The sequence below is a fragment of the Apaloderma vittatum genome, unplaced genomic scaffold (genome assembly GCF_000703405.1).
Source record: "Apaloderma vittatum isolate BGI_N311 unplaced genomic scaffold, ASM70340v1 scaffold11777, whole genome shotgun sequence".
NCBI classification, from domain to species: Eukaryota; Metazoa; Chordata; class Aves; order Trogoniformes; family Trogonidae; genus Apaloderma; species Apaloderma vittatum.
The window spans coordinates 15,549-36,880 of NW_009725768.1; the positions used below are offsets into that span (position 1 = coordinate 15,549).

General features: G+C 43.9%; 1 protein-coding gene across 1 annotated transcript in view; it reads left to right on the top strand.

Annotated features, from left to right (window-relative positions):
• The window catches only part of LOC104276630 (CUB and sushi domain-containing protein 2-like), a gene marked incomplete at its 3' end in the record, with an annotated part of 195,504 nt that overhangs the window by 15,288 nt on the left and 158,884 nt on the right, over positions 1 to 21,332 (top strand). The window contains 1 exon segment of the mRNA XM_009873029.1: positions 9,128 to 9,344. Within this exon segment, the coding sequence (XP_009871331.1) occupies positions 9,128 to 9,344 (217 nt within the window).

The window sequence follows — 21,332 nt, forward strand, 5'->3', positions numbered from 1 at the left end:
GCCCTGTAATGAAGCTGCAGTTGAGCTGTTGCATGTGTGCCTGTGCCTAGCAACTGTGCCTAGCAACGTCACGGCATCGCAGCGAGCCCGCGCTGGGGACCGAGCCGCTGGCTGTCAGGGAGCTGGTTAGAATGGTAATTTGTGATGAAAGATACTAGAGCCTCTTTTTCATGAGGCTTGCAAAGCCCTGTTCTTAATTTCTTGACCTTCAGGCTCCCTTAAATACCTACAGACAGCTTTCTGCCGCTGCCCTGCCCAAATCAGACAAGTGGAGAGTTGCCTGGTCGCTAACCCTCTATAGGGCGAGCGGGACTTTGAAACCTTTCTCTTCTGTTTTTCAGCCAAGTCGTATTGCCTTGCACATAGTTTACCCCACCCCACGTACAAGCGAGCAATTCCTTTGACACATCCAAGGCACCGTAATAATGACCGGGTCTGAAAGTGCCATATGTAATGGGCAAGACTTAAAATATGTGCCATGGGCACTGGCAAGTGGATCTGCTTCTCTTGGATGCAACTCTGGGGCAAAAAGCTGAGGGTATGCTTACAGCAGAGCTAGCTGTGCCTGCTTGATAGGTTTTTAAAGTGTTTAAAGCTCTTGTCTCTTCCCAGGATATTCAGCTTGGAGGCTTTTTGTTTGATTGGGGTTTCGGAAACCTTAATGCATGAGCTATTTCAGTCAAGGTTCCTTAAAGCCCCATTAAGTTAAGTGACAGTAACTTGTGAAATGCAATGGGAGAATGAATGTCCTTCGTTCTAATGCAAACAAAGGACATGAAATAAAGTACTGTTAGTCACTTGTGTCACAGGACAGATGTGCAGGGGTACAGCAAGGAACCAGAGAGCACAAACTAAATTGGCTGGTTTGGCCTGCCTCCTGAAAGCTTGCAGCAGTGGGTGTTGGGCTCTGTAGTAGATAGTGAATCCTGAACACATCTGCATGTATATATTGGATAGAGGAAAGTCTCCTCCTTGCTGGCAGCTCTGAGGAACAGAAGAGTGAGGACCTTCTGTAACCAGGCTTCCTGATTCTTTGTGTTTAGTACTAACTGCAAATGCTTCGTGTAGCTGTACCACTGCCTTTGGGTTAACGTGGTGTTTATGGTATGGGATGGAGTGGGAAGAAACATAAATCTTTGGTTTACATGAGGAATCATAGAGTGAGTCCTCTAGTTTCAAACAAGTAGAGATGCAAATGTAGCAAATCTTCACTCTTAACTATGCTGATAAAGCTCAACTCTGCTTAAAGCAGCGTGAGCTGTAGTATATTTGGCCTTGCTGACAAGATTCCTCTGCTTTGTTCATTGTTAAAAGGTTCAGGGTTTTCTGTCTGTCTACATTCCTTGCATCGACAAACTCCACTTGCTTGGCCAAACACGATCACCATAGAGTCAGTAGAGCATGGAAAAAATCTCTTCTTTTGTGATACAGTCAGAACAGGCAGAGCCCATTTCACTACTTGGCTTGACACATGCATGTTTCAGGAGCCCTCCAGATGAAGCAATCAATGTGCTCTTTGTCACCATGTTTTCGAGGAAGATGGTAAAAACTGAGATTTAGTGAAAAGATTCATTAATGTGTCTCAATGAACATAGACTTTTCTAGTATTTGCTTTGATACTGCATATATTCAAAAGAATGTGTTACCAGGGATTTTCTAGATGCTTGTTAAAACAACTCCAAAGTAATTTTTAATATGTTCTATTATTGGTCCTTAAGCCCTCCTGCCTCCCCTCCTAACAGTAAGATAGGAGGCAATCACCTGCCTTTCCCCTTGCTGTGTGCAAGCCTTTCCTCCTAAACACTTGTCCTGTTTTCTGGTTTACTTTGATTCTCTTTAACTTGTAAGCTTTACAGATGGTAAAGTGGTGTGTAAATCTGCAGGAGTGATTGAAAAAGATGTAGCGTGCACCTGGGGAAAGCCAGCACGATGCTGTAATGTCTCTTTGATAACCCCACAGCAGTGTGTGTTGCGGTGTTCACTGCAGAACAGCTCAAGCTCTTACCAGCTACACAACAGGTAGTGTCATTTTTGCATGCTCCCTTTGATAGCAATAAAAAAAAATAAATAAAATCTGATGTGGGTCTTGACGATTCTGTTCCCAGGTCATTCCAGGGTAGGGCTGAAGCAAGCTGGCAGGGGACAGCCTGGGTCAGGTCAGCATGCCGTGCTGCCCTCCCTCTCTCCTCTGTTAAGAGCAGAGGACTTCAGCCTCAAGGGAAAATCTGGCAGCTGCTATTATGATATTATGACCAGTGGACTCACTTTGGCAATTTCTAGCTAAACCAAATGAGGCATCACTGTGTGGCAGCTGAAGTCTCTGGCCTCTCAGCATGTCAGGGGACTGCAGTGCAGCTGTAAGACAGGACATATGTGCAGTGTCATGTTCTTGTGATTTCAAGTTTTGTCCTGCCAACGGCTTTTGATGTTACCTGAAACTGGATATTTCCCTTTTTCTCTACCGTGTGTCAGAACTCCTTCGACCTTGCTATTGAAATTACATGCCCTTTCAAGGTTCCCTCATGAAATATAAAACCAAAGTACGATAAAGCAGAAAGTAGTTTCTTTAGAGGAGAAGGTGAGCCTGGCACAGAGAAAGGGATGTACAGTGGGGTGGCAGTTGTCATCCTGACCATCTGGAAGAGGCAGCGTTCAACACAGGCTTGGGTTTAACTGTCCAGCTTTTGACTTTATGCTTCAGGACAGGTGCCTTTATTTCCATGTAGGAGCTTGTTGAATTCCCAGGAATTTAAAAGACACGCTGCTATCTTCCTTTCTTGCCTTTCAGAGATGCCCATGGGCATTACGAGCTGCGGGCTGAAGCTCTCGGGAGGAGATGACTGGGGAGAACAAACAGTCTTTTGGAGTCCCAGTGTTGGTACGAGAAAAATGCCGTGGTCTAACGTAATAACAGGGTGAAACTGTACCGGAGAACTGTGAGGCTCCGGCTTTTTCCTAACGGGAAATATGTGTCATTTCTGAGATACGTTGGAAAGGATATGGTCATGGAGCAGCGCAGCGATGTGTGAGGATGGTGCTGGGACAGTTGGAAGTTCCAGACTTAGCTTTCCCCTGCTGTGCAGATGTTTGTAGTTTCCACCTGTAAGGCAGTTTGATTGGTGCTTTAGCTGGGGAACTCCAAGGTCAGCAATGTCACTAGAAATCCCAGCATGTATAGGAAATTTGCTTTATTTTCAGAGAGAAATATTTTGGTTGGGAGAGGAAGGGAGGGCACATGCAGGGGAACAAATGTTACTGCAGCATCTTCACCGTCTTTTCTGTTACTCCGTTCTTTCTGCTTGGGAAGTCCTTAAAACGGAATTGTTACGCTAACGTTGGAACAATGCCTAAATATAACAGATCTCTGCAATAGCAATCTAAATGTCTGGGCAGCACTAAAAGGACTAACGTTGGAACAATGCCTAAATGTAACAGATCTCTGCAACAGCAATCTAAATGTCTGGGCAGCACTAAAAGGGACAAAGTGATGACAGAGTGGGAGTGAAAGACTGTTGGAATGGAAGGGAAGCAACGTCTCTCTCCAGAGAGCTGGAGGTGGCCGATTGGTTTCAGGAAGGATATGTTTGATTTGCGCTATCACAGTGTTGTGCCATCCTACTGGAATGTGGAAACTCACATACTACTTTTGATTCGAAGTGGATATTCTAGTTTTTTCTGGACATGGCAGTAGTGGCATGAGCTGGATTCAGATAAAAACCACGTGTTCTCTGCCCTTGCCTTGTTCAGTTCATCGCTCCATGTGTTCAGGGAGAAAAAGGCACTGGCTGTCCAAGACTTAAATCATCTCCTTGATGATGTTCTTGGATCTGCTGGCTTTTGATTAAAAGTTATAGTTAATGGAATGTCTCTGATTAAAAGTTATAGTTAATGGAATGTCTCTGCATTATTTATTACCCTGAAGGCTTTGATATAAGACTGTAGGTTAAGTTAAAAGTATGAAAAGGTGAATACTTGGGGAAACAAGGCTCAGATTTATGAAGTATGAAGGTACTTTTCCCTACCTGTCCACTTAAACTGTGTAAGTCAAAGCTAGACTATGGGTGGAGTACTTACTGTTTGTGATTGTAATGATTTAGAAGACTACTAGTTAAGGGAGCATAATTAGTTGCTGATGGTGAGAAGTGGAGCGAGTTCTGTGGTTTCTTGAGGCGAGTCGTGTGTGGTTTCACGTGTGTCATCCTACAAAGAAAGCTGAAGCAGGGGCACTTCTGCCCCGAGTTTGACTCGGAGCGAGTTCTGTGGTTTCTTGAGGCGAGTTGTGTGTGGTTTCACTTGTGTCATCCTACAAAGAAAACCGAAGCAGGGGCACTTCTGCCCCGAGTTTGACTGTTGTAGCTGTGTCTCCATCCCTGGGCTCTACCCTACTCATCACAGCCTCCAGATGTGCTCTTGGTGGGTGCTGAAAACCTCTGCCAGCGTTTGATTGCCGTTTCTGACTTGGGTTCTGGTGTCTTGGTTTGAAGAGCTTTATGCAACAAAGGTGACTGACTCTCGGTGGTAGTGTGAGTAGAAATATTGGGAAGTTGCTGCTGTATGAACAGGGTTTGTCCCTGGTATTTTAGGCCAGGATGGAATGTGTTTGTGTCTGCAGGATATGGATTTCAGTTTTCTTGGGGAAAGGTTTTTTATGTTGGTCTCTTTTGTTGAATAGACTAGAACAACACAAAATAGAAACATTTGTGCCTAAGCAACAATAACTAAAGAAAATGACAATACCAAAACCTACTGCATTAAGGAGAAGACTGTCATATATCACCAACAGATGATACTGCTGAGCACAAGTCAGTGTGTACGATTTGATATTTGTTCTTTCTGAATTATGCAGTGACCATACATCAATGTCTGCTGAATTAGATTTCTTTTCTGCTGAGAAACAAAGTGCATCAACCTATATTTTAGGAAGCACTTCAGAAATAAATTCCATTTCCCTCTACTTCCTTAGATATTTACTTGGTGTAAATCAACCTAGTTAAAGTACTTCTTGCTTTACCCTGCCGTGGATCTGGCCTGGTGAGTTTAAGGAATTGAAAGTAGGTGGAGGAAGATGTTTTATACCTGTTTCCTTTGTACTTGTAATGTCAGACAATGCCTTTGATTGTTATTTAGCTTCTGACAACTTGGTGAGGATTTGTAGTGACAGAATTTGAATGTACAAGTTTCTGTGAGTCTGTAGAGCTGCTGAAATTCTATCTCGAGTGATGAAACTCAGTCCTAGCCCAGGGGCTTGAAGGGTAGAGCAGCCAAGGCAGCTGACTCCTGTGTGTGGTGGTGTTTGTTTGAAGGAAATAACAATTCTGTTGCCATGGTTGTGCTTGAACGATCGATTCTCCTCTTTGGGAAGTGTAACCTGGTTTGTTTTGATGGGTGTGTGCAGTGACCATTGTGGCTGCTGGTCACGAGACATTGAAGACGTGAGAACCACTTAGTGGCACCGCTGCCGTTGTCCTGTGGGGGATGAGCTGGTTCTGCTCCGGAGCTCAGCCAGCTGTGTGGCGTTAGGCAGAGGCCACGAACGCTGGAGTGGCTGACACGAGGACGGTCCCATGCTCGTGTGTCTGAACAACTTCAGATACCATGAATAAACCTCCTACTTGCTTCTGTCTTCAGTCACGTAGCTTGTGCTGTCAAAAGGAATCCTGGTCTTTGCGTACGAAGACATTCTTCCTACCCAACTCACGGCAAGAGGCGGATCAACTCCAGGAATGAGGCTGGAGGGGTTTGCAACTTCCTGCTTAAGCGAGAGGCAGCCCGAGCAGTGTTCAGCTGATATTTAGTTTTTGGTTAAGTGTCCAGTCATGTTAAATTTTGTGGCATGTGGATTAACTGTGTAGTATCAAATGCCGCAGGCAGCCCGTGTTTCTGTTAGAAATGCAGCTCTTCTATCAGCATGCTGCAAAGTTAATATTTCATCATTTTCCTTGTGTGTATGAGCCAGAAGTGAAGCTGGTTAGTCTGTTGACGTTGTTCAAGCAGCGTATATTGCACAAAACAAATACTGTAAGTGGAGACCAGTAAAGCTGGCTTTTAAGCTCTTATCACTGAGAAAGCAGTTGTGTCCCTGGCTAAAAATATTTTTCTGCAAAGACCCAAGCCCTCCATGAGTGTGGGCTTCCTTGGGTTGTGTTGGTTTTTTTTGACTCCACCTTGGATTGTGGTCACTTTGGAGAAAGGCTCTGTCCACTGAGCAGTGCCAAGTATGATAATGCCTTTGTCCTTGTCTGGAAACTTCAAGTGCTACTGCAATAAAATCACACTGATGCATTCATTAAAAAGATATACTCTCATAATAAACGACTTTCCAGAATTGAAAATAGCAGGTTGCATTGGCAGAGCAGTTAGAATTAGCTCCATTCTCAGGCTCGTCATCTCCATCATGAAACAGGACACGTGCTCACAAATACATATCCCCTGATGAGTTTCATATTGGTTTTATACCTTCAGAAAGCTATGAGTCCATGAATAATAGTATTAGGAGCTGGAATATCTACATAAATATTTACACTGCCACAAGGAGCCTTCTGGCAGAAGCCAGCTGATCCGTTAGTGCTCTCTGTGTTTACCTTTTTCACGCGCTCTCGTAGCTTGTGAATAAAGTGGCAAATTGCGAGAGGGGGAACGGAACCGTTGTGGAAGGGTTGTTGGTAATTCCTGTGGTACCGGGGCTGACGGTTCATCTGCAGAGGGTGCTCCCTGCGTGCAGCTTGTGGTGTCCTTGCTTGGCGTAGCCCCTCTGCGGAGTGTGAATTCACCTGGAAATTCATAGCACAGACGCTGGCAATCGGCCTGTCACACCTTCATACTTTTGCTCCTGGGCTGAAGGGGTAGAGAATCGTTTTTGCAAGTTTTCAGAAGAGAAATGGAGTGTTTCCCTATCATGTGCTTTAGATTTTAGATAAGGTTTTGTCAGTCAAGCCTGAGCTGAACTAACTCAAACCTGAAAGCAAATTACAGAGTATGCATAAATTCTCTTTGGCTGCCTGGATCTCCTTCCTGTGCCTGCTGACTTTTTCCAGCAGTGTCCAATATAAATGAAGTTCCCTACTATTACAGTTGAGGAAGAATATATCGCTTTCCAGTTTGTCAGCTTTTGAAAAACTAATTTTTGTTTGCAATAAGCAATTTTATTTAAGCTGTGTCCAAAGCACATCTTGGACAAAATCATAAACATGCAAATATTTCAGTAGATTGATTTGATATGTCATAAAGCGGTGTCCTCTTTTTCCATTATTTATTTGGTTTTCTTCAGCTAGATTTAAGATTAAGTACACTTTACTGGCCTTTGTTTTTTGTTTTAATTGCTGATTATGCAGGGATGGCATCAGTTTGTGTTGATCTTAAAGCTTATTGCCTTTTATATGACCTGGGAAGTGTTTGGAACACGGTGTTGCTGACCTTGAATTTATTTTTCTGAACTTGATACAGTATCGGTAGCTTTTCTACCATCAGGAAATGGGAGAAGAGAGCTGCTTTATTTTCCCAATTTCCTTAAGTTGTTCTGATGACATTTACTTAAAATTAAAATAAAAAAAAAAGTGTGGTAGAGACAGATTCAATATCCTCACATTGACTTTGAGTGCCAGTCTGGTTGAAGAAAAGAGGATGTGACTGAATTTTAGGAAACTGAAGCTTATGGGTCTTTGGCAGTCTGCAAGTTATTAAACCAAACTGGCCCTAATTTTACTGCGCTGTGATAACGGGAATATTCCCAGTCCCGTGCAGCTTTCTGGCACCAAGCTAATCCATCCTTTCAGTGAACTCTAGAAATAAATGGAGCTGAAGTGGAGGAGGGAGGTGGATTTCACTCTTGTCTGCTTTATGTACTGACAAAATCCCCTGAGAGAGGCAGATGCCAGGTGCTATAGAAATGCAAAGTACTTTAGTCTGGCCTGGTTAACGAGTTTTGTGCCTAGCTCAATTTTAGTCTCCGGTGGATTATGGGGCTGTCCTAACTCTCATCAATGTAATAAACATGATACAAAAAGACTCCCTGGGTAGTAAATATGATTGACCATTTTAGATTCATAAAGGTGTGAACTTTGTCTTGCGGAGAGGAGTTCCACTGCATGTTTTTTGCACCGAAGTAGGTCAATCTAATTATAATTGGCTTTAATGAGCACTGCTCTGCAATTCTTTACCTGTAGCTGGTTGGCACTCGGAAGCGCAAATGCCATTGCTGCCTTTGAGAAAAGCAATGAGAAATCAAAGAATTGATTTCTAATCTAATTTATTTCAACTTGAAAGCCTTGGTTATCTACATAAGCAGAGGTAAACGATCCAGTATCAGTAAGAAAAGCCAGAGCAAATGCAGGCAGCAGCGAGCAGCAGCTCTGATGCTGGCCACGGGAAAAAGGTCAAATTCTGCTTTTTGTCTCACAACAGTTGCCTGGCAAACTGTCTGGAATGTAGCTGTGCTGGGGAGGAGTTATTCCGTTAAAGCCGGTAGGAGTTAGATTGGTTTGTTTGAACTTTTTCTTGGTGCCTTAAACCCAGTTAGGTCAGTGGGTTGAGCACGGTGCTGACAGCAGTGACCACACTGAGGTTGGGGGTTCAATTCCTGCTCGGTCCCCATGTGTTGCCTGATCTAGTCGAGAGGTGCCGTCCCTTCCCGTGACAGGGAGGATGGATTAAATGATCTCTAAGGTCCCTTCCAGCCTAGACCATTCTATGATTCTACAAAAAGACGTTTGGGTAAAGCACGGCTGACTTTGGCGTCATCGTTCTGCTGCTCTGTGGCCTCTGCACCCTCGTGCTTGAGGCATCCAGCGCGGCTGGGTCTGTGGCAATGTGCTGACCCGCTGGATCCCGGGTGTGACGGAGGGCCTGATGGGCTGTGAAAGGGTGGGCACAGGTCTGCTCCCCAGGGACAGTCCGCAGCTGCTATTAGCCTGTTCCATTTACAGCCCAAGAGATGGTATCTGGGGCCCAAGTTCCTGCAGGGAGGACAGCGATCCATCTCTTGATATTTTTTACTTTTATGTATTTGCTGGGACCGTGAACTGAGAAGAAATTCAATGGAAAGAATCTTGTGTGATCCATTTTGATGGCAAAGTTATGAAATGTGCATTCTACGCTGTCCAACTTTTACTTTTCTCTCTTCTCTTGCCAGCCCAGAACTGCAGTCACATTTTGCAGGGCCCAAACGGGACGATACAGAGTCCGGGCTTTCCTTATGGATATCCAAATTATGCAAACTGCACGTGGACAATCACTGCCGAGGAGCAGAACAGGATACAGCTGGTTTTCCAGTCCTTTGCATTAGAGGAAGATTTTGATGTGTTATCTATCTACGATGGACTGCCTCAGCAGGGCAATCTGAGAACAAGGTACGTTGGTCATACCCTGATGTTTATAACCGTGTTCCTATTTCTGCCACCGAAATTAAATCTGGGTTGGAGGTTTATGCTGCAATAAACTGGGAGCACTTCATGAGGGGTCCTTACAGTTGTTTTGTTTTCTTATCTCTGATAAGGTTTGAAATGTTTCTCTGAATGCCTGACAGTAATGATTTATCAAGAGTCATTCTAGACATCCAGAGAAGTTAATTAGAAAATGGAGCAGGAGGAAAGCAGAGCTAATGTGCAGAGGAGCTTCCCTCAATCCAGAAGAGATTCTCTGAGTGGGAGGGAGGATAATGGGTTTCAGTTTATAGCTCTTCCAAATGCTTTGTGGGTGCATTTGGGTAATTCCCTAATTTGCAGTCTGTTCACTGTCTGGGCAGGGGAGAGATTCTTTCACATCTGACTAAACTGTTGGATCTTTAGGGGTAAAGAAGTTACTGAGTAATAGACTTCAGTATGAAGACTCTCCGTGGATTCTGGTCTCCGATCGTAGCTACCATCCTTGTAGTAATAATAAGTTAAATGAGAGGCTGATTTTGAAAAAAGTAATGTTTTGCTGTGGTAGCAAATGTTATATGATGTGTCAGACTTCTGCATTTGAAGAAGTGTCATGATCTCAGACCTCCAGATCTGAGGCACAGATGAAGTCAACTTGGTGACTTGTGACATGACTGCTCTTGTCTGATGTGGTGTCTGATTGCACCTGAAGTATGGCAGTCATGTATTGAAAAAGTAATAGAAACAGTGGCAGCACCTGGTATTAGAATCCCTAGTAAGAATGCCATAGTCATGGGCAGCCCTGGAAATTGATTTTACTTCAAACCGCTTTAGGGCAGATCATTTGACCTCAGCATCTTGTCTAACCCAACTGGAACATCTCACTCAAATACTGGTGAAAATCAGCTCTTTATGTAGATGATTTCAGTTATGCAAATAAATCGTATCTTTATGTTGCAACTGTGCTTGAGAATCATCTTCATTATGGGACCTCATCATTTAATCAGAAGGTAGCATAGTGCTTTGCTTTGGGTATTATGTAAAGGATGCCTGCATCTGGGATAAAATTCTGCTCAGGAAACTTTGCTTGGTGAGCAGTCAATGCTGCTCTTGCCCTGAAAAGCCTCCTGGCAAATTGCTCTGCTCGTCAGCAGTGCCAGATGTTTCCTGTTGCCGTTTAGACGTCGTTGGGAAGTTCTGCTGAAGAAGCAAAAGCTGTGGATTAAATTAATTCAGAATTACAGTCGTAGTGGAGTAAATCGGTAAGATGTTGTAGATGAGTTGCATCCAGGTATTACTCTGAGCTCATGGTAAGCGTGATGTGATTATAGACGGAAGGAACAGAAAGGGAGTCTTCCTACAGTTGACCAGTACAGCAAGGTTCTTGGGTACAGCTTGGATACCGTTGTGACAATTACCAGAGTAAGGTCCTCCCTTGGTATCAGTGGTGAACTTCACGTGCAGCTTGGGTAGATGTGGGATGAAACCAGGAGCACAAAGCGAGGTGAGGATGTTTCCTCTCTAATGAGGAGGTGAAGTGTTTAGGAATGGTGTGTATTTAGTAGAGTGGAGGAAAGTGAGATAAATGAGGGGAAAAGAGAGGTGTCAAAGAGGCTTTTTAGAAGTCTGATGAAAGCATTTACAGAGGGCTTAGAAAAGTAAATGATGTGGACTCTTGTGTGATGGACGCTTGCATTCTTCCCCTGGACATTTCTAGATTAGTGACTTCAAAATTGGAACTTGCTCTTCTGTGCTCTTTAGTGTCTCACTTCTTTGTTCAGCTAATTTTTTTTTTCCTGTGTACATCAATCTCACCTCATTAAACTCTGTAGCTGTTGCCCAACATGCCTTTTTTTAATATTTTTTCTTTTTTCTTTCTCACTTTTTTCTTTTTTTCTTGGGGCTATCAATTTTGGGTTTTTTCTCAGGCTGTTTTCCAGATGTATTCAATTCATCATCCAAGCACAGCACTCGACGATAGATGACCATGCATCATTCATGAAAGCTCATGCTACCAGGAGGAGGGCCAAAATAAGCTGTAAGCAAGTGTGAAAGAAGGGAAAGGAAACAAAAGCAAACTTCCTTAGGGAAGATGTAACTGGTTTGTTCATTGTGTTCAAGGCTGGTCAGCAAAACGGTTAACGGAGAGGCACCGTATCTCTGCTTCTCCCGCTCTTGAGCTTTTATTGTTGAGCATCACTGATGTATTTCGGTAGGTCGTGCTTGCCTGACTGCGAGAAGAGGATGATCTTAATGTTGATGACGTTCTCTTGTGCTGAGGGATGGGGAACGGTTGTCTCCATGCCTTGCTGCTCCATTTCAGCCTTGTGTTACGAAGAGTTTCTTTGGCCTGATGCGTCACAGCGTCGCGTCTGTGTGCGGTTCTGAGAAGGGGTTAATATCCACGTTCATTGTGTGCTGGCAAGCACCCTGTTGTCTTGCAGTTTAATGTGGTGTGAAAGTTCCCTAATAGAATAAGAGCAGACTTAATCCAATGAGACATTTGCTAATAAAGTGCTTTACTGTATATTAGGGAATTTGCGCTGTGCATTTGTGATGAGTATGTGAATATTAAATGCGTTTTGGTGTCTTAATTTAGGCGTCCAGGGCTGTTGCCATCTTTCAGTGCCATGACTTTGTTTGCTAAAATCAGAGTTTCTTTCCGAGTCCTTGCTCCTTCAGCTTTTTTTCCCCAATGCCGTACACCGGCTTTCAGCAGGGACCACTGTAACAGAATCTTCTAGAAAACCTGGGAACAGCGATGGCTGCGCATTTGTGTCTCCCTTGACTTGAGTAGGAGCTGTGGGTTTTTGTGAGTTTAGATGAGAATTGTAACTTCCCTTGATGCCCATCTGTGGCTTTCCCTTCTTTTAAGCCGTGTTTGTGCTCGTTACACAAGATGAAGCTCTCCCGAATGCTCATTGTTCGAGTTCCTAACGGCTCGAAACTGCCGGTGGGTCCAGAGGGATGTGTGTGGAGACCTGATCTGAAAACTGCAGTTACTCAAGAAATAGTCTTTTTGCAAATTCCCATTGTGCTTTGCTGATTGTGTCATTGTTAAGAGGATGCTCCAATCAGGTTAGTCTTCTGATTGCTTTCCCGCTGTGCTGGGCTTAGAAGCTTGGCAGAAACCTGACTAAAATTTGAATATTTGGAGTTATTTATGGATTGAAGATTGCTATGAGATTTGGGAGACTCTTTGCACCTCTTGGTGGCAGACCGTTGTTACATGACACAACCAGACAGTAGTTAATGAGAAAACCACATGATATCTTCAAGTTTTTCATCTGCTGCTGGTAATTTCCAGGACACTTTGAATGTGAGAATCTTAAATTAGTTGCTGTTTTCCTTATGTGAAGCTTCAGGCTTGCAGTCAGGTCCAGGAAAATTTATTTACAATATCTTTAAGTCAGTCATTTCAGATACCTAATCCTGCTCCCTTCGGAAGGGAGCCATTGAATTTATATTATCAAATGGGCTGGTCAGTTCACAAAATCAGACTTTTTTTTTTTTCTTCCAAAGATCTTTACTTTGGAAGGCCTAAGGGACAAAATATGCAATCTTTTTTATACCTGGGGAGACTGCTCACTTGCATGTGTGCTGAGCAATGCTGGAGTAACTTCTGTTACCTTCCAGCTGTGGGCTTTGCTTCCTGGATGATGTGGGTAGGTAATTGCATTCTCTGTTCAAAGAAAGTGTCTCAATGACGCTGAATTTCTTTGGCTAAGAAAATATTTCAGCCCATGTATCAAGAAAAATAAGTCTTTATTATGGCCAGAATGTCAGTATGCAGTTTGCTTTTCCACACAAGTTACTAGGAGGTGGGTATTTACACAGATGTGATGAACTGCCCCGTTCTGATGACTACAAAGTGTGTAGGATTAACAAAAATGTTTGTTAATCATTACTGCAAGAGTTTCATACTTGAAGAAAAAAATCTATAGTGCCTTTAGCTCACTGGCACCAGAAATAACTTACCTTCTAGCTCCCATCTCGGCGTCCTGCACAGTGTCTTCTGTTAAAGTTGCTGTTGCTTGTTAGAGATCCTCATCCTTCTTCCCTGACAAATGAGCGAAGAGTTGAGAGGAGGATTGCCATCAATATGCTGTGTGTGCAGTTAAAAACCATATGATCTCTTTGGTCATATTTAATTGACTGCAAGATTAAGTATTTTGTTTGAACTTAATTTTATGTGATACGAGTGATAAGAATTGAATTATCTGCTGGGGTGACCTATTTGCAGATACAGCAGAAATACCTGTCGCTTGCCTGTTTCTCCTTGATAACCTTTTAATTACTCTTTGAAAAATTGGATTGGGTGACGTGTACTTAATTACCAATCCAGAGAGCAGAGTTTTTTGATTTTTGAAAACAGCAGAAGGGAGGAGAGCAGATGAAGAGAACAAAAAGCAAAGGAGGAAATTTCCCCGAGTGTTACGTGCTCTCGCTTGCAGAGATGCAAACCTGGGCTAAAATAACATTGTGGGGTTCTGGTTTCACAGGCACTGGATTTGCTGGGGGTTTGATACTGTTAAAGAAATTCCTGGAGAAACAGCATTTTCCATCTGGTGACAGACAGAACTTACCAGGGTTTTGTGCTGAGTCACCACTGGTCCTGTGACATGTTCCTCGGTAGCAACCTCATGTCTCCAAGGTGACTACAGTTCTTTTTAGGAAGGATAAAGATAAATAAAATGGAGGGGCAGCTAAATCCTTTTATCATCTTTAGTGAACTTGAGAATCCTGCCTCCTTCTCCCCTTAGCAGAGCCTTTTGTCACTTCACATTAACTCTGTGGGGAAAAAAGAAAAAACCAAACAAAAACCCACTTATGTTTATGTTCTCTGCTTTGCAGAATAAAATACACTGAGCAGGTACTTGTTTGAGCTACTCCAGCAGCATTAGAGCCTCTTGCCAATGGCCCTGTCGTTTTGTTCTGAGCAAGTGCCGAATATTTAAACTTTGTCCGTGAGATAATGATGGAACTGGATCTCAAAGTCCAGGAGAGCTAATGGAGTTAATGCAACTGCATCTAGGGCTGTTCAGCTCTGAGAGGCCGTATTCAATTTTTCCATATTTATCAGGAGAGTGTACATCAGGATGAGTGGTAAAAGCTGATGATTAAATGGGAGTTGGGAGCTTTTTCCCTGCTGCTGTGGTGAATCCCGCAGGTTTAGGAGGGGGCCTGATGCTGCCCTGTTAAGCAGGTGGAGCTTCCTGGCCGTTGTTTTCAAAATGGTTTTGTTTTCCCTCTAAACTGCTGATTAACCACGTTTACACATTTGCTGTTGATAACATGAAGTAAGTGCTTGAAGCCCAGGATCGTATGTTCTTCTCTAGATCCCTCTGGCTGGTGGTTGTACTTGAGGTAGACTTTTAACACAGTGCCTGGGAGCCTCTCAGAGAGCAGCAGCAGAGCGTTGTGGAGTCTGCATGGGATGTGACGGGTGGCCCTTGCAGAGCCGGCAGTGCCCCCAGCTGCAGCGTTCCAGGTAAATTCCATCTGTGCGGCGAGATCTCCGATAGCTTCCATGGGGTTGCTCCTTTTCCTTATCAAAGATGACCAGTGATAAAGACAATAGCTGCTGGTGCTCTGCTAATAACTTGTATACAGAGCAGGTTTATCATCTTTTTATGCATGCATTATTCTCAGTCCTCTGGAGTTGTTTATTTTAGAGCTGCTTTTATCCTTTCATCAGGAGTGGCAATGCAGGAAACCAGTGGGTGAGCTTTTGGGGTCAGAGTGAGCGAGGTGACATTTTTAAGCAGGGGAGCGAGAGAAATTGAACTAACCCATAGCCCTCGCCTGGTGCTTCTCGTTTTCAGATTGCAGTGCTGTGAGGAGACACAGGTCTGCTGTATTGTTGGAGAAGGCAGACGGCAGCACAGGGAGGTTCAGCGGGTTGCCTTCGGCAGCACAGGGAGTTATTAGCTCTTAGCAATTTGTTGCTGGACGTGGGTTGCCCAGTCGCTGCGTTACTGGAGACCTGTGGGATGAGAAGGTGACTACGGTCTGATCCTGCTTGCGTAAGAACCTGTGCAAAAAAAAAGTGTCTTTGCCTTTATTAGCACAGAATCAGGTCTTCAAAAATACTTTTGCTTTGAGTCGATAGCTATTGACATCAGTTAGCAGCAAGATGGCCACTTTCTTCCCTGGTAATTAGTGCCAGCCTCCCGCGAGGAGGCTCCTGGGAGCGGAGCAGCGCAGCGATGGGTGTTCGGGGGGTGGTACGAGCCCTGGGCTGTGCTGGTGACCCCGCGCCAGAGCCCGAGTCGGAGCTCTCTTCTGGTCCTGTTCTGAGCCCAGCACCTGCTCCGCTCGGTGGCGCTGGGAACATCACTCCCTCTGTTTTCCCATCTTTTAAACGGCATAAGGTGGTTCGTTTGTGGTTTTTTATTTGGTTCCATTTTTTTTTTCTCAAACTAAATTGATGAAATGCCTAAAATCCCCTAGTTGGAGGGTCTGTGTGCTGGGGTGGGGAGGAAGAATTGAAGTGCCGAACAGTTCACAGCCATGCCTTTTAATCCATTTTCCTGAAGGGAGGAAAAATGTATGCCCTTCCACATTATCTTGTGAATGCAGGGAATCTTTAGGTCCCGAAGTTTTTCTCTCTATAAAGTCTGACCTTGAGAGTTTCTCAGGCAGAGCACCTCTTTAGACAGTATGTATTTCCCTTTTATCAAAATTAATGAAATTCTCCAGGAGATGATACAATCTTACGAGATCGGTGCAGATACAATGAAATTGTGGAGTGCTATTACTTGCAGCCTCAAATAGAAAATTGACAAATCTTCAGTGCCCGTTGACTCCAATTCATTACGCTCCTGTTGGGTGGCGGAGGGTGGCCCGGCTCCTTTTAGACTCTTCAGAATTGGATTTTGGTGTGCTGCAAGAGCAACTGCTGACATCTAGTTCTTTTTCTTAATAAAGAATGTAATTGTTTGTGATTTTGTAGCTGTTGGGAAAACATAAAGGCTTTTGCTACCCAAAGATGCAGTAATTGTCCTTACGTCTTTAGTGATTTTCATAATATTTAGGATTACAGCTGATTGGAGCTGCTACAGTGGAATAAAAGGTTTAGGAAGGAGATAAATATTTTCGTTTGAACTGTCTGGTAGCTTATATTGTTACTGATCTGTGTGCAAATTGAAGTGTGAAATGCTGTTGTTCTAGCACTTCTATATAGTATTTTTCTAGTTATTGAGATCAGGCCGTTTAGCTGTCCAAGTGCATGGCAAGACATCCTCTCCCTGGAGTTGTTCCCAGTGAACTGAAGTTCAGTGAACTTTTCTGTGAATTTGCGTTTCTCTTTTGGTTTGTAATAACTTACTGAGCCTGTAGATGCCGAAGTTTATCAGCTGTCTGCTTGCACCTCACTGCTACCTGAGAAAGTACAGGAAAAATGGGCATGGAAGGGACATGATAAAATATATCCAAGTCCATGGTCTTCCTACTCTATTGTATTGTACAGAAAACTAAATTTATTGGAATTTGATGCTTAGTACCTGTTCTCAGCTTGAGCCATGAAGGCCGCATATATTTGAGATGGCTGTGCTGGCTTTAGGCTCTATAAATAACACTCTTCTGCTGGGAATTGACCCAAACCCCGTTTTTAAATGAGCGAAGAAATCCATCCAGGCTGGAATTTATGAGCCCTGCGACTGTCTCTGGAGACTGTATTAGTTAATGAAGCCTTTGTCAGTGTCAGAGGTAGGCAAAGGACTCCTGTGGCTTGAATTATACTTGCCTTGGAGAAAGGAAGGAAGCGTAGCTGCTTCCCAAGCCCCGCTGGCACATGGGGCTGAACTGTTTGATGTTAGAATGAGAACTGTTTGCAAAGCGCTAGACTAACTTTCTGAGGAACACATAGGTAAGTGTGTAGTGTATGTCATCCTGAGTGAGTTTAAGGGACAGAGAAAACTTTTTTTTTTTGCTGTGATACTTGTTACGGTTTTGATAAGAAAATTACATAGCAGCGTATGTCAGAGCCAGTGATTGCATTATTTTGGATTGTATTATTTTAGAAGCAACTTAATTGTCAACCAGCTGGGAAGAGGGGATGGTTAGAAAGTAGTACGGAATAAAATGGGACATGTGGTGCTGGTTGGCAGCAAAGTAGCTTCTTGTTGCTCGGTGAAATACGACCAGAGAATATACAAGGAGGTACTGCTGCTCGCAACGTGCCCCTGAAGATGCTCCATCAGGATCTGTTTGTAGCTTGCCTCAAAAACAAAAGCAGCTTGGCTCTGAGTGTAAATCATTCCAACAAGTAAATCCAAATGTGAACTGATAGTGTTTTTCTTATATCATTACAGTATCCTTTTAAGCTGGCTGAGCTTTTTTTCGGTCCAGAGCGTTGCTTCAGCCTTACAGGGATCAAAATTAAAGGACAACTGTCTAAATAACACCAGTGAGTTCTGCCTTGCAGACAGAACTGACTTTTAAGTGTCTCCAGCATGAGCTGGAAGTGTTCTCAGATGATGCTCTGCTTGTTTTACCGATGATTAATGAGAACATTCATGGCACCAGTTATTCTGTCAATATGGTTGAAAAATCCCAGCAAACTTAACATCTTGTTGCAATTGCTTGTTTTCTTAATAAAAACAGAGAGGAAGGGAGAAAATCCTAACAGAACCACCGAGGAAGAATTTCTGAGCCAGCCAAGCCTGAGGAAATGCTGGCAGGGTTAGCTGTCTCCTCAGGTGTGTCTTTCATCCACACTTACTGAAAACGGGGAGAAAGATCTGCACAGTTCTCCCTGCTGAAAATCAGAGGGATGGGATGTGTGAGAGGCCAGGGTGGCAGCAGCCTCTGGTAGAGCTGCAGGGGATGGAGTGGGCAGAGAGGTACCGGGTGACGGAGAGGAGGAAGCGGCAGGAGCGGTAACCGCCCTGGAGGAGGTTGCTGACTGGGCAGCGATGGTGACATGGGATCCCTCCTGGAGCCAGGGCTACCCCTGAATCCTGTCCACAAGGACGTGTGAGAAGCAAAGAGCTGTCAGGTTGGGTTTTACTGACGTGTTGAAGTCCTTGTGCCCAGGGCACCTGCAGAGCACTTTGTGCCAGCTTTGGGAAGTAACATTTGAAGTGCAGGGTTGATTTGCTGAGGATTTTGGCCCATGGTTTGGAGGAGCTGTTAAACTCCTTCAGGATGAAAGGTGATTTCTAAAACTAAGATACTGATAGGATTGACAAGGTGCATTCACTGACCCACCAACAACTGTACCTTTAAGGAAAAACATCTGCTGCCTGTAATGAGGTCTGAGCTGGGATGGAGTGCTGTGGGTAAATTCCCTGATCTTGTATTTATTCTTTCATTCTTGACATACGCTCCATGAAGCGGCCTTGAGGAGGACGTCTGTGAGTGACCACTGACTTTGCATGTGGCTGTATTTCCATCTTCCCCTAAGACTTCAGTTTTCCAACATACACACGTATTTCTGAAGGTGTCTTCTCCTTGCAGCAGCTCGAGTACAATGCTTTCACATCCTTTTCATCCAGATTGAGAAAGTTGCAAATGTTAATTAATATCACCCATTTTTCAGAGGCAAGGATGAACACTAAGCCTTTCACTGAGCTTCCTCATTTCTACATGCACACGAGCCAGCTGTCGAGCTGAGTAAGGTGTGTAAAACTTGATTGAAAGTCAATTGGAAATTATTGGGCTCTTGCTGTTGACCCCCGTTGATAGTGGATGAGTCAAATACTTCAGGAACGCACTTTTCAGATGACTCGAGGTTAACTGCTGCCTTGTTAGCTGGGCTCATGGGGTGGAAGAAGACTCAACTGCTCACTCTGGAATGTTTTCCAAAAACCTCTCCAAAAGGCAACTCTCGAAGCTGCTGTTTTCCCCACACGGTCCCTTACACCCGACTTAGCTTGAATCGTGTCCTGGGATAGCGCAGGGGTGCCAGACTAGCACTTGGGGAACCATGTCATTTAAACTCTGTTTAGTGACGAGAGTGGTTCATTTGATGGGAAATTTTCTTTAATAGGTGCCTTTAAATTACATGCAGGAAAAAAATCACTGAAGTATGGTGTAGTGTAATTTAATGCCGGGTTAAACGATGCAATCCGATGCGTTTTCATTAGATGTTCTGAGACACTTCTCTAGCATTTACGCTTTAAAGGCTGTTGGATTGCCAGCTGCAATAACTATTTTGATTGCAGCCTGAGCTGATGGTGGGCATCCTACCAGAAAAATAATGTGCTCTGTTTTAATTATGGCACCTGCACTCCAAAATGGGAGCCTGCGTCACAATGTATGTGGGATATGGTTGTACCTGATACCATGGAGCAGCATAATGTGCAACAGACAGAGTTAAGAGCATTTGCAAAGGGACTGAAATGTGGGTTGTCCTGGCTAACTGTTCTTCTAGAGCAAAAAATAAAATAAATAAATAAAAACATGTTCAACCATTGGCGAGTTCTAGTGAAGCTGTTTTGTGAAGCAGATTTTGCTGTTCTCCTGCAAACGGGGAGCCGTGCATCAGGAATATTTGCAATGTCAGGAGTGAACCTGAGGCAAAGGACGAAGAAGGATGCAAATAGAGGATTTCTGTGTTGATTTGTTTTGGTATATTGATTTTTGCCGTACTGTGAAGCAAGGGCAAGCTTATGAAGTGGTATTTCTGGCACTGGCTTAGTTTGGTTCCTCACAGTAGGAGCAGAATTAAGCCAATGAAAAACACATTGAAAAATCTCACACAATCAGTGTTGGCTCCAAGCAACTTAAGGGGATAATCACTCAATAATCCATTTGGCCAGAGGTACAGAAGAAATGAGAGATGATTATTTGTGCTGTTATTGCTGCCCACACCTTCTTGTTGTGGCCCTTAATAAAATCAAGAAACAGAGTTTGCTGCTTTTCTTCTATTAGTGTGTATATATATGTATTATTGCCACACTAAATAACAGTGGTGCCAGAATTACTGTCTCATGCATGAGGCCTTTGGGGAATGATTTTGTGTTCTGTCTGCTGTCACGTTGGTCCCTATGCTTTAAACTGGTGTGGGCTGCAGATTTAGGGAGAAAAGCATGAGAACAGTTGACTGGGCAGGTTGAAACAAGGCAGCGCGTGCTGCCAAGCTTGGCTCTTCTGGGTGCTGAGGTTTTAGGGGAGTGATGTGAGCTTTAGTAAATGACTGGTTCTGACGGAGAGTTTTGCCTGTGCTCCTGTTTGGAGAAGTCAAGGACATCAGAAGGAGGAAAAGAGCTTTCAGTTGTGTGAGTTGGTTGCAGGCTTAAGAGCAGGAATAACTTTTATTTTGATTGCAGCTGCTTCCAGTGAGGAACGCGAGGAGTTGCATCTCATTGCTAAGGCAGGTTCTCGCTGCAGGGAGGCTGTATGGAACAAGTGCCATAGAGGGTAGGAGCTGCTATATAGATACTTTTCTTATTGGGGCAGTATTTCCTGCCTCCTTCTGAGGGAGTTTTAGTTTTAGTGCCTATGGGGGCACTTTTGATTGTTTGTGGGCAGAAAGGCTGTTTGATCTGAAGGGTGAGACAGCGTTTGGTCACCTCTTGTGCTGTGGGGCAGCCGGTTTTCTTCTGCCTGCTCCAGGGACCAGGTAGGCACAAACAAGACAAACCCTCAGGTACAGTTTCATGCCCTTGTGCACACCCCATCCTTGTGGGGCCCTGTAACTGGGAAACAGGAGTATGTGCTTAAGGGCAGTGTTGTTTCAGGTAGTGCTTGATTCCCGTTGACTCCTGTGGGACATGTGCACTTGCTTACAGGTGAGGAGACATGTAAATGTTGCCCTGATTTAAAAGCAATACCTGCACAGTGGAGTCCCTCGGTGTGAACAGAATCTGTGATGTAAAAAGCTTGGTTCTGAGAGGACGCATGTGCTTGGGACATAAAACCACAGACTGCTGTTAGCTGGTTCCTAGATACTGATGAAACACTAGGTGGTGATTAGAGGAATCAAAACCAACAAGTTCTGCTGTCTGTTGTGTTTTTTAATTTTTATTA